The sequence below is a fragment of the Emys orbicularis genome, chromosome 11, assembly GCF_028017835.1.
Source record: "Emys orbicularis isolate rEmyOrb1 chromosome 11, rEmyOrb1.hap1, whole genome shotgun sequence".
Taxonomy (NCBI): Eukaryota; Metazoa; Chordata; order Testudines; family Emydidae; genus Emys; species Emys orbicularis.
In genome coordinates this window covers 80,925,797-80,938,610 of record NC_088693.1, presented here as the reverse complement: position 1 = coordinate 80,938,610, position 12,814 = coordinate 80,925,797, and the positions used below count along the sequence as shown (strand labels likewise).

General features: G+C 56.1%; 1 protein-coding gene across 1 annotated transcript; it reads right to left on the bottom strand.

Annotated features, from left to right (window-relative positions):
* Nucleotides 1–2,422: 2,422 nt before the first annotated feature.
* Nucleotides 2,423–11,415, bottom strand: LOC135885409 (E3 ubiquitin-protein ligase TRIM39-like). Its single transcript, XM_065413091.1, has 6 exons — nucleotides 11,029–11,415; nucleotides 9,026–9,121; nucleotides 6,134–6,364; nucleotides 5,211–5,233; nucleotides 5,019–5,122; nucleotides 2,423–2,982 (listed from the first exon to the last, which is right to left on the bottom strand). Exons 1-6 carry the CDS (start codon nucleotides 11,413–11,415, stop codon nucleotides 2,423–2,425), a joined length of 1,401 nt encoding a protein of 466 aa, XP_065269163.1.
* Nucleotides 11,416–12,814: the final 1,399 nt, after the last annotated feature.

Here is a 12,814-nt window from a genome sequence, read left to right as displayed (position 1 = left end):
GCAGGGGCAGATAGTTGTGGGATCACCCACGCTCCCCTCAGGAACATAGGGACAGTCAGGGGATCGCCCGCGCTCTCCTCAGGCAGGGGGAGACAGTAAGGAGATTGCCTGCGCTCCTTCAGATGGATAGAACAACGTTCTACGTTCCTTTGGCTAGGTCGGGTGGGGCTTAGTCAATGCCTGCCAAACATATTTTATCTTCATATTTCAGCACACATTTATAATTTGTCATACAGCACCTCTACATACATGACAGAATTATATTAATGACCAGCGTGTTACTGGGGAAATACTGCACCAAAAGATTAAAAATTCTGCACACAATATTTTAAAATTCTGCATATTTTATTTGTCAAAATAACATAATATAATCATGCTGGTTTCAATTATTTGGTAATTTATTTCAAAATACCTGTCAACAAGTATGTCTGTAACAATACAAATAAAAAGATTCAGCAATTTTTTATTGACTAATAGATTCTTTACTCGGCATATTAGTACAGAGCTTTGAGTGCTAATTCATTTAAACTACAGTACAGAAACGTATTTCCCGCACCCCTGAGAAGCCATACAAAGGCTTGGGGGAGTCGGGGTAACGGACGAGCTGAGGGAGAGGGAAGAAGCCTGGGAGTGAATCTGGAGGGTTGTTGAGTGTGGGTGGGAGATGCATGGAACAGTTTCTCTTGGGGGAGAGGGATTGTTCGGGAGATGGGGAACCTCCCCCATGCAGACCCTGGCTGACCCTGAGCCTCTCCCATTCAGTCAGACACATCTGCCCTGTCCCTGCACCCTGCTCCCCATCCCCATGTGTCCCTTCACTCACCCTACCCCCCATCCCCATGTGGAGCCCCCACCCACTCAGACCCTAGCTCAACGCTGTCATCCTACTAGCTCCGAGCCCGCGCCCCAGTCTGTCCCTGCAACTAGCCCTTTCGAGCCCTCAGTCTGTGGCCCCTCAGCAGCCCTGTGTGGCCCCCCTGCCACCTAACCGGGCTCTACCAGAGGCTGCGGTGGTGAAAGCAGCCGGCTGGGCTGGTGCCACCTCGGCCTCTGGTGGGCGAAAGGAAGAACTGCAGCACTTCTTCGGCAGAATGTTTTTCTGCAGGAAAAGAAACCTGCATCTGACAAGAATTCTGTGCATGTGCCGGGGTGCAGAATTCCCTCGGGAGTATTGTGTGTAGCTAGAGAGTTAAAAATCACATGAAGTCTAGCAGAAGTTCAAGGAATATTATTTTATACTCTTGTAGGAGTGAACTGAAATAATATTTTGCATCGTTAGTTCCGTGGCATCAATTTTCCATCTATTACTTTTGAAAGGTGCAGTGCAAGTCCTGAAAGACCTGAACGTGTGTGTAGTTGTGATGTTTATAACCCGTGAACATTGTGCTGTACATAGAATTGAATAAACTGGTCTAACAGTTTTATAATTATTTTGTAACGATAAATATTTGGGATTTCTTGAAATAACAGTTAAAACAACAACAAAAATAAGGTATTTAGAGAAGTTAAATTTGAATGTACATGTCAATGAACATTCAAACAATACATGTTAATTCCATTTCTAAGAGTATGTTTCTGAAATATTGTTGAAATGTAAATTAAAATATTCTTGTATTCACACCTTGTTACAATCGTAGCATTTTCTAAATTAGAAAAATCTCTTTTTGTCTGTCTCTCAGTATTTAAAATTGAGATGTTACATGGGTAGAAATTCTGACAGGAGTGAATGATTCCCGTCCATCACAATCTGCAACCCCGGGGCAAGAGGATAGGTAAAGGGGGGAAGCAAACTGTGATGGGGCAGTGTAGCGGGGTGGTCACCCGCTCTTGCCTGGGAAGGGTTAAAGCCAGCCCTGCAGAGGGCTGGGGCGTTGGAAGGAAAGACCTGGGCTGATTGGGGGAAGCAGCTGTAGCTGGGCCATGCCCCAATCAGGCCCCAGCTGGCCTGTATAAAGGCTTGAGCCAGGAGTAAGGAGATGGTCACTCTCTGCATTCAGAGGGAGATGGGCCTGGCTGCAGGAAGCTAGAGACAGGGTACCTGAGTGGAGCAGGGCTGGGGAAAGGCAGAGGAGCTGGGGAGCTCCAGCCTACCTCTGGGCTGCCCTCTGCGACCCCCAGTACCTTTTAGCCCAATGCTAGGCCTCCCCCCAAGTCTTTCTCTTATGATCTGGGCTCTTCCCTTCCTGCTTCTACAAACTCCTTCCTGCCCTGGACCCTACACAGCTCAGCAGCCTGCACCCCTATCTCCTCTCCCCCCCGTCAGAGGCTGGGTTCTGGAAAGTGAGAGGGGTGGGGGTGGGAAGTGGGGGAAGGTGACGTCCTTTCCACCATCACACCCGCGGGGGCAGGGTCACACTGTTCCAGAAGGGTCAGGACGTCTGATCTTCCAGCAATGTGTGAGTGGCCAGCTTAGGTGTCACCTTCAGGGACAAAGATTCCCTCCGGCCTGAGCTGGGACTGGGCAGATTCTCAGGGGAGCTGCGTTTTTACCCCCAGCATTGGCACAGGGACTGAAGAAAGGGCGGACTGTCCCGGAGAAGGTGTCAGTGAAAGTGAAGAGATGGGACCTGTCAGTCACATTGTAAAATGAGACCTCGCCTGCCTTATAGTCCAGGAAAACCCCCATCTGGCTGGGCCTGATGCCCACGGGGAGGGTGGTTACAGGGAAGGTGAGGGCCTCGTATTCCCCATCCCTCAGACACACAGTCCAGTATCCATTTTTAGGCGACAGGTGATCTGGACTCTTCCTGCTCACAGACTCCTTACAAACCCCCAGTTTCCATCTAGTCTTGTCTCCCACCTCCACCTCCCAGTAATGCCTCCCGCCCGTGAATCCCTCAGCGCCCAGGACAAAGACACAGGGATCAAATCTCTCAGGATTATTGGGCAGATTTTGTCGTTTGGTTTTGTGTCTCACACGTTTCCTATCCTGAGACAGAACAAGGTTGGGATGAGCCGTGTCTGGATCCAGAGTCACGTCCACTGGGGAGAAAGTCACAGAGTCAGTGCTGAGGGCAGGGGCTGGTCACTGGGATTTAAGGGAAATTAACCTGTGTCCCCATTAATCGCTGTGTCGGGATGTTGTTGCCTTAAAGGGGTGTTAGGGCCTTGTCCACCCACAGGAAAGAACTTGAGGAGAATACTGGTGTGTGTGTGTGTGTGTCTGTGTCTGTGTGTGAGTGGGTGTGACGAACTGGGACTGTTCTTACTGTGATCTGTAAGTGCTGACAGGGGAGTGTGGCTAGGATGGTCTGCGTTGGGGGATGGGGGAATGACTGAAGGGAAATACCTGAGCCTGTAACATGAGAACCCAGGAGGGGGCTGGGGCGAGGTGACACCTTTGCCCGGGGAAACTGGACAAAGGCTGAGGGCGGAGTCGGGGAAGCTGGCTGGTGAGGTGGCTGGAGGCAGGGAGGGCTCTGACCTCTGGAGGGGGGCTGGGGGCCCGAGGACCCCAAGATGGACCTAACTGAGGGGTATCCTGTTGTCTGTGCCTGCAAGACCTGTCTCGGACTGTATTCCCGTCGTCTAAATAAACCTTCTGCTTTACTGGCTGGCTGAGAGTCATGGTGAATCGCAGGAAGCCGGGGGTGCAGGGCCCTGAGTCCCCCCATACTCCGTGACAGTGGGGTTAGAGGGGAGGGGCAGGACAAGGGGGAGATATCAGTGGGGGTGGAGGAGGGGCAGGCTCCAGAGGGCAGATACCAGGCTGGGAAAGCAAAGAGAAGAGGAGGATCAGGCTTGGGGGAACCAAGGGTGTGGGGAGGGGCAGGCATTGGAGGATGAGGCATTGGAGGATGAGGGGTGGCCCTGGAACCAATAGGGAAGAAGCAGATGTTGGGAGTGTCAAAGGGAGTAGGGAAGGGGGAGCGTAAGAGTGCCACAGTGTAGGGGGAAGGGACTGGCTGGTATTGGAGGGGGCAGGGGGAAGGGGATGGGTAGAGGGAATGAGGAGAGAGGTGGGTGCCTAGGGTGCAGACGGAAGTGATGGAAGGGCCAGGCCCCAGGGAATCTCTGTTGCTTTGGGGCCATGCACAGTTGGTTTGTTACTAAAAGCAGGTCGGTGCCATCCCTCCACACACTGGGTGGGCAGTCCTGCCCCAGGGGCGCAGCTGGGACTCTCCCGGCCGGCCCCATGGGCATCGCCTGCCACCCAGGCAAACCCCACAGCCAGGCCCTTCCCTTGCCCAACCCGGCCTCTCCCCAGGGCATGGGCAGGATGACTGGGCAGGGCAGAGCGCGGTGCTGGGAAGTGTAACCGGGTATTGGGGGAACAGGGACTGTTGCTAATGAGGCCAGGGCAGTGAGGAGGGGAGGGGACTTTACCCCACTTACTGCCTCCTCCATCTGGGAGAAGCTGCACCGGGGGCCAGTCCCAGTTCACACTTTAAGCTACATCTTGTACAAAATGTGCCACGTGAGGTGTCTATGGAAAAGTTATGATTTGCTGAATATGATGAACCTATTTGTGTGCATGTAACATTTTTGTATCTAAAGTTAGGAATATTGACTATGTATCTGTATTTCAAATGTGCTTGCTCTGGGTAACACCCACAACTAGCCTTTCAGGTACAACAATGAAGAAGCCAGACAGTGCCAATGGTCCAGCAGCGAAAACAGTAGGCCGTGGAAATGGCTTGTCCTCACCTGGGGACGCTTCAGCTAGCCTATGGATAATGTCTGCCGCGACTCATCAAGCATGAATTCACAAATCGTTTCAGTCAACCCGAAATATAATTTTCTGGCCAATTAACTATTTGCCAAAAACATTTTGCCCGGCTCTACTTCAACCCTCTCTAAGAAATGGAGCCCAGACCCCAGTGACTTGCAGTGAATGACTGTCAACATCCCCAGCAAGGGGATTTCTCCTAGTTTAGGGAGGCCAGGTCTTGGGTTTGCTGCCACACCAGCCTGCCGGTCACAATGTGGCCCTCATCATTTGTCCCCATGCACAACACCTGGCGATTCACCTCCCCACCCACATGTAGAGGAAACCCAGCCGAGGCGCGCTCACTCACGGGTGAATCTCTTCAGCATTTCCCTCATGTCAAGGCAGATTTTATACCCGTTCTTCAGGGCAGGAGAAACGGCTTCTGGTGGCTGGAGTTTCACATGCTCACTCCTGTGAAGAAAACGTCCCCTCATCACTCATCTGCTCTGTACCCACATCACTCACGGGAACAGAAGGAGAAAAGGAAATGGGAGCAGACCTGATCAATGCGTTTTTCACATCCTGAAAGGAGACAGAGAGACAGGGAGCTGGGTTAACACTACATGCAAAAGCACCGAGTGACTTTCCATTCTCTACCACATTGAATCCACAATATTTAACATGCCAGGGCAGCCGCTTCTGTGCAGGACACTGGGCAGTGAGCACCGATTTCAGGTGCCCGTCGCCCTGGTTCTGACTCTCAGAGGAGCTGAGTGTCATGTGACCATGGCACAGACTGGGGGGGATGTGACGTTCTGCGAACACGGAACAAGGAGCTTTGTTGGGACAAGGAAAGCAGCAGCATCCCTAACGCACCTGTCTGTCCCTCCCCTTCCCTGCAGAGCTGCACCCAACTGTCCCCAGCCTCACACCTGTGCAGCTTCCTGCTGCAGATCTAAGGCGACAGGGCCCAGATCCTCACCTGGAGCAGCTGCAGCTCCCACTGCTCAGCACTTCCCACTATCAGGCCAAGTGATCCCAGACTGGCACCCAGAGATGGAGGCCCCCAGCACCAATGGCCGGTGATGAGAGGCTTGGCCCTTTCATGTCATGAATTTGAGAGTCCACTTTGTCTTGTGTTTCTCTCCTCTGGACGCCCCCTTGTCCCCACAGAGCTGAGAATCTCTGCTCATCGGCAGCATTGGGTCAGGTTCCAGCTGTCGCAGCAGGGACCACATCAACCCCTTGCTCCTTCTGCCCCACCCGTTCGACAGGCAAAGCCCCTGCTATGTCTGCGTTTCCCTCTAACACAGACTGCGCGTGTCGCTGTGACAGGATGTCACGCCTGGGCTTCTGTTTGTGTCGGGAAACTGTCAGAGCAGGCACTGGAAATAGGATTGGTCACAATTCCTGGGCTCTGGTCCCTGACCGGAGGGTTTAAGGCTGCAGGATGGATGATGGGGAGGTTGTTAACAGTCTCACCTGCAGTAGCTCAGCGGCCGGTTGCTGACACTTCTCCTGTAGCGCTGTGATGAGATTGATCAGAGTGGTGCTCTGCTCCGAGAGCTTTGTTATATTGTCCTGTAGTCTCTGCAGCGTCTCCCTCTCCTCCGCCGCCAGTCTCCGCAGGAGCAGCTGCTCTTCCTCACTCAGAACCTGGTGCAGCGTCTTAAATTCACGTGTGATCGACTGTCTCCGATTCTCCACTTTGCCCTTTAGTAAACAATGGAGCGGGAACAAACCACAGGAGCCAGAGCTGGGCAGACACTGAGCTGACTCTGACTCGGGGTTAGGGAGCAGGGCTGCTAGTCGTGGGCTACGAGGATCACGTACCCATAGGAGGCTTTAGAGTAATGGGTCACCGTAAGGGAAATGCAAAATGCCCTTCTGAGAAAAAGTAACTGGGTCACACTCCCAGTCACTGCTCCTGTATCTCCATCCCCAGCCCCTCCCCTGATCTGTGGGAGGGAGTCTGAGGAGCAGGGTGGGAGGGCCGTGTCCCTCTCCTGTACAGCCTGGTGCTCTTGCTGGACTGGGGGCAGGCAGTGGCTGCCCTTGGTGACCCCTTGAACAGTGAAGCTTGAGTGGGAGCATCTGGGCTCTCCCTAAAATCAGAGGGTCCCGAGAAGACCCCTGTGGTAAGAAGGGAGAGCTGGGACCAGGAACGCAGTGGGGGAACAGCTTGGGGGAGGACAGGATCGACCATGGGGAGTGGGATGGGGTCAGAGTCAGTGGTACATGGGCGCAGGATAAAGCGCGGCACGGGGGCAGCGGTACGTGGGCGCGGGATAAAGCGCGGCACGGGGGTAGTGGTACGTGGGCGCGGGATAAAGCGCGGCACGGGGGAAGTGGTACATGGGCGCAGGATAAAGCGCGGCACGGGGGCAGTGGTACCTGAGCGCGGGATAAAGCGCGGCACGGGGGCAGTGGTACGTGGCATGGGATAAAGGGCGGCACGGGGGGCAGTGGTACCTGGGCGGTACATGGGCGCGGGATAAAGCGCGGCACGGGGGCAGCGGTATGTGGGCACGGGATAAAGCGCGACACGGAGGCAGTGGTACGTGGGCGCGGGATAAAGGGCGGCACGGGGGCAGCGGTATGTGGGCATGAGATAAAGCGCGACACGGGGGCAGCGGTACGTGGACGCGGGATAAAGTGCGGCACGGGGGCAGCGGTACCTGGGCGCGGGATAAAGTGCGGCACAGGGGCAGGGGTACGTGGGCGCGGGATAAAGGTCGGCACTGGGGGCAGTGGTACCTGGGCGGTACGTGGGCGTGGGATAAAGCGCGGCACGGGGGCAGCGGTACCTGGGCGCGGGATAAAGCGCGGCACGGGGGCAGCGGTACGTGGGCGCGGGATAAAGCGCGGCACGGGGGCTGTGGTACGTGGGCGCAGGATAAAGCGTGGCACGGGGGCAGTGGTACGTGGGCGCGGGATAAAGGGCGGCACGGGGGGCACTGGTACCTGGGCGCAGGATAAAGCGCAGCACGGGGGCAGGGGTACGTGGGCGCGGGATAAAGTGCGGCACGGGGGCAGTGGTACGTGGGCGCGGGATAAAGGGCGGCACGGGGGCAGAGGTACGTGGGCATGGGATAAAGCGCGGCACGGGGGCAGTGGTACCTGGGCGCGGGATAAAGGGCGGCACGGGGGCAGTGGTATGTGGGCGGGGATAAAGCACGGCATGGGGGCAGTGGTACGTGGGTGCGGGATAAAGGGCGGCACGGGGGGCACTGGTACCTGGGCGCGGGATAAAGCGCAGCACGGGGGCAGTGGTACGTGGGCGCGGGATAAAGCGCGGCACGGGGGCAGTGGTACGTGGGCGCGGGATAAAGGGCGGCACGGGGGCAGTGGTACGTGGGCGCGGGATAAAGGGCGGCACGGGGGGCACTGGTACCTGTGCGCGGGATAAAGCGCAGCACGGGGGCAGTGGTACGTGGGCGCGGGATAATGCGCGGCACCGGGGCAGTGGTACGCGGGCGCGGGATAAAGGGCGGCACGGGGGGCAGTGGTACCTGGGCGCGGGATAAAGCGCGGCACGGGGGCAGTGGTACGTGGGTGGGGGATAAAGCACAGCACAGGGGCAGTGGTACATGGGCGCGGGATAAAGGGAAGCACAGAGGGCAGTGGTACGTGGGCGCGGGATAAAGGGAAGCACAGGGGGCAGTGGTACGTGGGCGCGGGATAAAGGGAAGCACAGGGGGCAGTGGTACGTGGGCGCGGGATAAAGGGCGGCACGGGGGCAGTGGTACGTGGGTGGGGGTTGGCATATGGAGGGATGAGGGAATAGGGGCAGGAGCTCTCCTTGCTACACAAGCTGAGGGACTGGGCTGTCCATCAACATACATCATCGCTCTGATTGGCTGCCCTTCACTATCAGGCAGGGGAAAGGCAGCCAATCAGAGGGGATTTCCCCTCGAATGTGGGGTGTCTCCTGCCCACTCTTAAGAAGGGTCTGAGCCCCCCCCACACCCCGAATTGGCTGTTCTGGCTGCACGAGGAGCGAGTGGGTCTGTGTGTACAGGACAGTGAGTGGGTGGGTGGGTGCAGGATGAGTTGGGGGGTGCAGCGTGAACTGTCTCTGGGTGGGGCGTGTGCAGTACGGGGGGCTGGGTGCAGTGACAGTGGCTGTGCAGTGAGTGTGGGTTGGGTGTATGGGGAGCCCTGGGGTGAGTCTGTGTCACTGCCCCTGGGCCAGGAACTGCCCCTCCCCCCAGGGCTGCTGCACTGGGTTCCCCACCAGAGACGATTCCATGGCACCGTCCCAAGGCAAACGGCCAGAGCAGGTTATAACCTCAGCCTGCAGCTTTACAGCCCCACAGCCCCAGGAATGCTGCAGGGGGACGGGCTCCGGGAAGAATGAAGCCAGACACCCACCTGCCACTCCCTGATTTTCTTTTCCTCTTCAGACACCAGCACCAGGGCCTCCTCCAGCTCCTGCCTCAGAGGGCCCAGGGCTTCCTGGAGTTTTACCTTCAGGGGCATCATGTGAGATAAACAGCCATTAGTCTGCCTGTCTGACGGGCGGGGACTGCAGGGGGCAGGGTCGGTGGAAGCAGAGGCCCTATAGGACCATGTCTAGACCCCAGCTACTGGAGTCATGTGATTACCTCAGGCTCTTGGCATCCATTAAAAATGCATGTTTCAAACCCTCCGGGTTGCAAATTAAATATTGAAAACATGCCGCGAATGTGACAGACACAGTGACGCCTCCCTGAGTCTGCAGAGAGCCTGAGCCAATCACCCGGAGAGGTGACGCCATGTGTTTCTGGGGGTATTAACCTGACAACCGTACCCTCGCAGAGGAGTCTGTGTGTGGCAGGATGGGGAGAGCTCTTCCCCCCACCAAAAGAGAGATGGTACTGCGGGGAGGGGGGATTCCCTGTCTCTCTCTCTCTTTCTTAGGGAGAGGGGACCCCCCTGCTCCTGCTCCCAGTGTCCCCAAAGGGAGGGAGCCCCCAGCCACACCCCCTGCCTGGTCAAAGAAGTTTGCAGGCCCCACCCACAGCAGACAGCCCTTGGGTGCATGGCCCCTTTCCAGGGCCGTCTCCAGGCACCAGCCCACCAAGCTTGTGCTTGGGGCGGCACCTGGAGGGGGGCGGCGCGGCGCTCCGGCCGCCGCGGAGAGCGGAGCTGCAGTGGGCTCGCTGCCCTCCCCCGGCGCTCTGGCCGCCGGGGAGAGCGGGGCCGCGACTGAGCTCGCCGCCCTCCCCGGGGCGCTCTGGCCGCTGGGGAGAGCGGAGCCCCGGCTGGCTCGCCGCCCTCCCCGCTGCGCTCCGGCCGGTTGGGGAGAGCGGCCCGCGGCTGGGCTCGGCGCCCTCCCCTGCCGCGCGGGGCGGGGGGGGAGGCTTTTTTGCCTGGGGCGGCAAAAAAGCCAGAGCCGGCCCTGCCCCTTTCACAGCCACTGTCAGTGGGGCAGGGTCACAGCGGGGCCCCATGACACCGTGTGGAGCCTGGGCCTTGGGTGGCCTCAGTCCTGCCCTATGTGCAATGCACATTTCTGTAACAAAGCCAGGAGAATGCCCTGGGCAGAGGCAGCAGGGTCAGCGCTGCAGGGCCTGGGGCATCGTCTGGCTGAGACGCTGATCCCGGGGGAGTCTCTTCCCCACTCGGCTGCTGCTCTCAGAGCCCTCTGGAACGCAGGAGTTCAGCTGAAGGCTCAGGATGCAGCCCCTAGCGCTCACCAGGGCAAGGGAATCCTCGCGGGTGCAGGTCTATGTCTCTATGGTGCGACACCAAGCACAGACCCTGGGGCCCAGGATCCAGCACCATCTCTATTCCCCTTTCCCCATTTCCTCATCTCTCAGGTGTCATTTGTTTGGGGGATGTCATTCATCTCAGGCCAGCTCCCAATGTCCCACGCTGGACATACCTCCCTCTCCTGCTCTTAAACACTGCACTTCCCCTCCCCTTTGGGCCCCTCTTCAAACAACCCTCCCTCACAGAGCCCCACAACACAAACACACCCATGCTGGGTAACGCCCCAATGGGATATGCCCGGGTCTCCACGGGAGATGCCTGCAAAATGGAGAATCCAATGCCTTTCCTTCCTGATGTTGCAAAGTTGCAAGCAAGCCCCAAACCCGCAGTCTGAGCCAACCCCTCAGCCTCACCCACACACTGAAGAGGGAAGAGCACAGGTCCTGGTTTCCTCCATTCAGATACCATAAGGTGGCCGTGGTCACCTCGCATCGGAACCCCTGCCTGGCAGAGAGATGGACCCAGATGGACCCCTCACTGCCCAGCCTGGCAGCGCCTGGGTCCCTGGATCCACCTCCCTTCAGTCGTGTGAGTTCCCGCTCACCCCCAGCAGCCGGCTCTGGAGAAACACAACGGGGCGCTTAAGGGGTTCCTTCACCAAGAGCAGCAGTGATTCCTACCTTGTAACCCTGGGCAACTTCCTCTATGGGGACCACACAGGTGGCTTTTCCGTCCTCCTTACAGAAGAGTTGGAGTTTTTCCTTGTGTGTCTCACACAGATTCTCATTCTGCGCTTGCCCAGGCTGTAACCTCAGTGGTTTGATGCGCTCTATGATATTGGCCAGCTGCCTGTTGGGCCTGAAATTCCCTTTCTGGAACAGCGCTCGGCACTCGGGACAGGGGAACTTTGTGCCTGATTGAGGCCTCCTTCGCTCACTGTACTGGGTGATGCAGGCTCGGCAGAAGTTGTGCCCACAGTCTATGGTCACTGGCTCCGTCAGATACTCCAGGCAGATGGAGCACGTGGCTTCTTCTAACGCTTTCCCTATGGGCGTGGCTGAGGCCATGGCTGTCTTCTGTGTCTTGTTGATGGGCGGTCACCTTGCTGCCTGAATCAGCTCTTCACATGCCCAGAATAAAGTGAGAACAGGTGGACGGGGCGGGGGGGGGGGGGGAGGAGGGTGTCACAGAGAAGGTGGGAAAGTGAAATGGGGTGAGATGGAGAGAAGAGAACAGGTAAGACACGATTATTGACCTTCTGCAGGTTTTTGGAGCCTCATATGGACATGGATTTGACAGCACTTTGTTAACATTAACTCTTTATTTTGGGGTTGGGTCAGCTATATCAGAGGAACCCCTTGATCAAATGACTCCAACTTGCACCTGTGATGGGTTGGGTCACAGAAACCCCCTTGGGATTGCCACCTGATGTGCCAAGACTACCTCTGAGCCCATTTTCCCTGCCAGCTTGGGACTCCAGTGCCCTGCCTTGTTTGAGCCAGACGCTTGCCTGCTGCAAACCCAGATCCAAGTCTGAACCACGTGCCCCAGAGTTGCAGGCTTAACTGAAAACAGCTTAAGAAGTGTTCCTGTCTCCAGCACTCAGATGCCCAGCTCCCAATAGGGTCCAAACCCCAAATAAATCCGTTTATACAGGATAAACTCATAAATTGTTCGCCCTCTATAACACTGACAGAGATATGCACAGCTGTTTCCCCCCCCCCCCCCCGGTATTAATACATACTCTGGGTTAATTAATAAGTAAAAAGTGATTTTATTAAATACAGAAAGTAGGATTTAAGTGGTTCCAAGTAGTAACAGACAGAACAAAATAAATTACCAAGCAAAATAAAATAGAACACGCAAGTCTACGCCTAATACAGTAGGGGACTACATGCAGGTAAATCTCACCCTCAGAGATGTTCTAATCAGCTTCTTTGACAGACTAGCCTCCTTCTAGTCAGGGCCCAATCTTTTCCTCCGTACAGTCCTTGTTCCAGCTCAGGTGGTAGCTAGGGGATTCCTCATGACTGCAGCCCCATTTGTTCTGTTCCACTCCCTTATATATCTTTTGCATAAGGTGGGAATCCTTTGTCCCTCTCTGGGTTCCCACCCCCTCCTTCTAAATGGAAAAGCACCAGGTTAAAGATGGAATCCAGTTCAGGTGACATGATCACATGTCACTGCAAGACTTCATTGCCCACTTGCCAGCACACAGGTATACAGGAAGACTTACAGGTAAAACACAGCCATCTGCAGACAATTGTCCTGGTTAATGGGAGTCATCAAGATTCCAAACCACCATTAATGGCCCACACTTTGCATAACTACAATAGGCCCTCAGAGTTATAGTTCATATTTCTAGTTTCAGATACAAGAGTGATACATTTATACAAATAGGATGATCACACTCAGTAGATTATAAGCTTTGTAATGATACCTTACCAGAGACCTTTTGCATGAAGC

Bases quoted from the DNA above. Each gene is read 5' to 3' on its own strand.
- LOC135885409 (XM_065413091.1), bottom strand. From the start codon at position 11,415: ATGGCCTCAGCCACGCCCATAGGGAAAGCGTTAGAAGAAGCCACGTGC. The intron at 9,122-11,028 runs GTAGGAATCACT...ATGCCCCTGAAG, and splicing joins AAGTTGCCCAGGGTTACAAG to GTAAAACTCCAGGAAGCCCT. The intron at 5,234-6,133 runs GTGAGACTGTTA...GTCTCCTTTCAG, and splicing joins CGGCCGCTGAGCTACTGCAG to GATGTGAAAAACGCATTGAT.